General features: G+C 37.4%; 1 protein-coding gene across 13 annotated transcripts in view; it reads left to right on the top strand.

The window, feature by feature from the left end:
- Positions 1 to 2,113, top strand: part of LOC106868339 (uncharacterized) — a 178,055-nt gene extending 175,942 nt beyond the window's left edge. For all 13 annotated transcript variants that reach the window (XM_052973642.1, XM_052973636.1, XM_052973640.1 and 10 more), the window contains one exon: positions 1,370 to 2,113. In XM_052973642.1, coding sequence (XP_052829602.1) covers positions 1,370 to 1,989 — 620 coding nt within the window. In that variant the 3' untranslated portion in view covers positions 1,990 to 2,113. The remainder of the gene's footprint in view (positions 1 to 1,369) is intronic.
- The last annotated feature ends 6 nt before the right edge of the window (positions 2,114 to 2,119 follow it).

Below are 2,119 nucleotides of genomic sequence, written 5' to 3'. Positions count from 1 at the left end.
ACTACATAAACAAACGATTCTTCGTTTTATTTGCTTTTTTCATTTTAAATTTGCTTTAACCCTAACCCTAAGCCTAAGCCTAACCCTAACCCTAGCTCTAACCCTAGGGTTAGGGTTAGAGTTAGGGTTAGGGTTAGGGTTAATTGTTTCAGAATCGTTTGTTTATGTAGTCGGCACTTAATGTATATCGGCTGAATGGACGTCAGTGATTGGTTGAAATTACAGAAATACGACAACTTTAACATGGAATAATTTATGGATTTCTTTTTTTTTTAAGAAGACTAAGAGAAAAAGATGTTTTATATGACACATTCTACCAGTGTTCCAAGTTTCAAAGTGTTTCGTTAATGAAAAATGTGGCCCCCGTTTTAAAAAAGATCCCGACTTCAATTATATGTCTAAGTTTATTAGTTTTTAAGTACATTATATTAAGCACACCTCATTTACGTTACATAGTACATTAGCCACACACAAATACACACACATACCACCTGTCATCATTATGCTGCATACACAGAACGTTGTGCGTTTAGTCTCTCTCTCTCTCTCTCTCTCTCTATCTCTTTCTCTCTCTCTCTCTCTCTCTCTCTCTCTCTCTCTCTCTCTCTCTCTCTCTCTCTCTCTCTCTCTCTCTTTCTCTCACCTCCCACCACATACGTGGGGCAATATTTGTGATCGTTGTGTTTTAGTATCTATGCTTGAATGAGTTTCCTTTCAAACGTAAACAAAGCAATTAAGTAAATCTTTTTTTCTGAAATGACACAAATGATACTACAGACTGCACCCTTCCATAAAAATCTGATGCCTTTGTGCTTAGTTTATATAACACTGTAGTTATTGGTGAGCTGATAGAATCGTTAGAGCGTCAGGGGAAATACTTCGCAGTATTTGTTCTGGCTCTATATTCTGAGTTGAAATCAAGCCGAAGCCAACGTTGCCTTTCCTTCTTACTAGTCAAGTACTGGGGTCAATGTAATCGACTCACTCACGCTAAAATTGTTGCTTTGTGTCAAAGTTTGGAACAATTAAGATAGCAGTAAGCTGGCAGAATCGTTATCGCGTCTGACAAAAATACTTAGCGGTGTATTGTCCAACTTTACGTTCTGAGTTCAAATTCGGCCGATATAGATTTTGCTTTTCATCCTTATGGGGTTGATAAAATAAGTACTAGTTGTGCACTGGGGACGATGTAATAAACTTATCCCTCCCCACAAATTTCAGGTCTTTTTTCCTGTAATAGAAAGAATTATTATTTTTGATGTTGTTATTTCTATTGTATGTATGGTGTCGATTTTTTTTCCGTGTGGTAGTGTTGTTGTTTATTGCCGATGTTGTTGATAATGAAATTGTTGTAATTTTCTACTTTCAGTCATGAAGAAAGATTCCCAAAGCAAGCAGAAGCTGACTAAAACACTGCTTACTCGTTTGAGTAACATCGATTCCAAGGACATCAAACAAAATATCAATGTGGAACACAAACACGAAGAGATTCACGGCGATATCGACTTTATACATGCTGACGGAAGCAGAATCACATCCAACTTTACGGATAACTTCGATTCGATTGCCGAAAATGTTGAACTGTGGGTACAAAGCGGCAAGGCTGTCATTATGATCAAAGTAATTGCCGAACGTATCATTCCAATTGATTACGAGTTCAACGTTTGGCGGAAAAGTTCGGCCATCGTTACTCGCCAAATTGAACTTGACCTACAGGCCAATGAACAAAGACAACGCCTGTACGCACACGTCATGAAAAAACATGGCAAATACGGTAGTGGCTACCAATTAAAGGGAAGCTACGAAGACGACACTTACATACAAGACCGTGAAAAAGTTCTGAACAGTCGCGATACGTTCAAGCTGTTTAACCAGCTGTTGGATGTTGCCGAGGATTCGAAAGAGGACGGGGATCAGGAAGAGCGTTACATAGAGAAGACAGAAAGAAATGCTCTTCAAAGACCTAACACAAATGATTTCATGTACTGAAGAGGAAGAATACGTAAATAAGCCGTCTGTGCGTTTTTTCATCCAACTGTCATACATCATATATCAAATCATACCGTATCATATCATATTATATATATATATATATATATATATATATATATATATATAT

Source organism: Octopus bimaculoides, chromosome 16 (genome assembly GCF_001194135.2).
Source record: "Octopus bimaculoides isolate UCB-OBI-ISO-001 chromosome 16, ASM119413v2, whole genome shotgun sequence".
NCBI classification, from domain to species: domain Eukaryota; kingdom Metazoa; phylum Mollusca; class Cephalopoda; order Octopoda; family Octopodidae; genus Octopus; species Octopus bimaculoides.
This window is presented reverse-complemented; position numbering and strand designations above follow the sequence as displayed.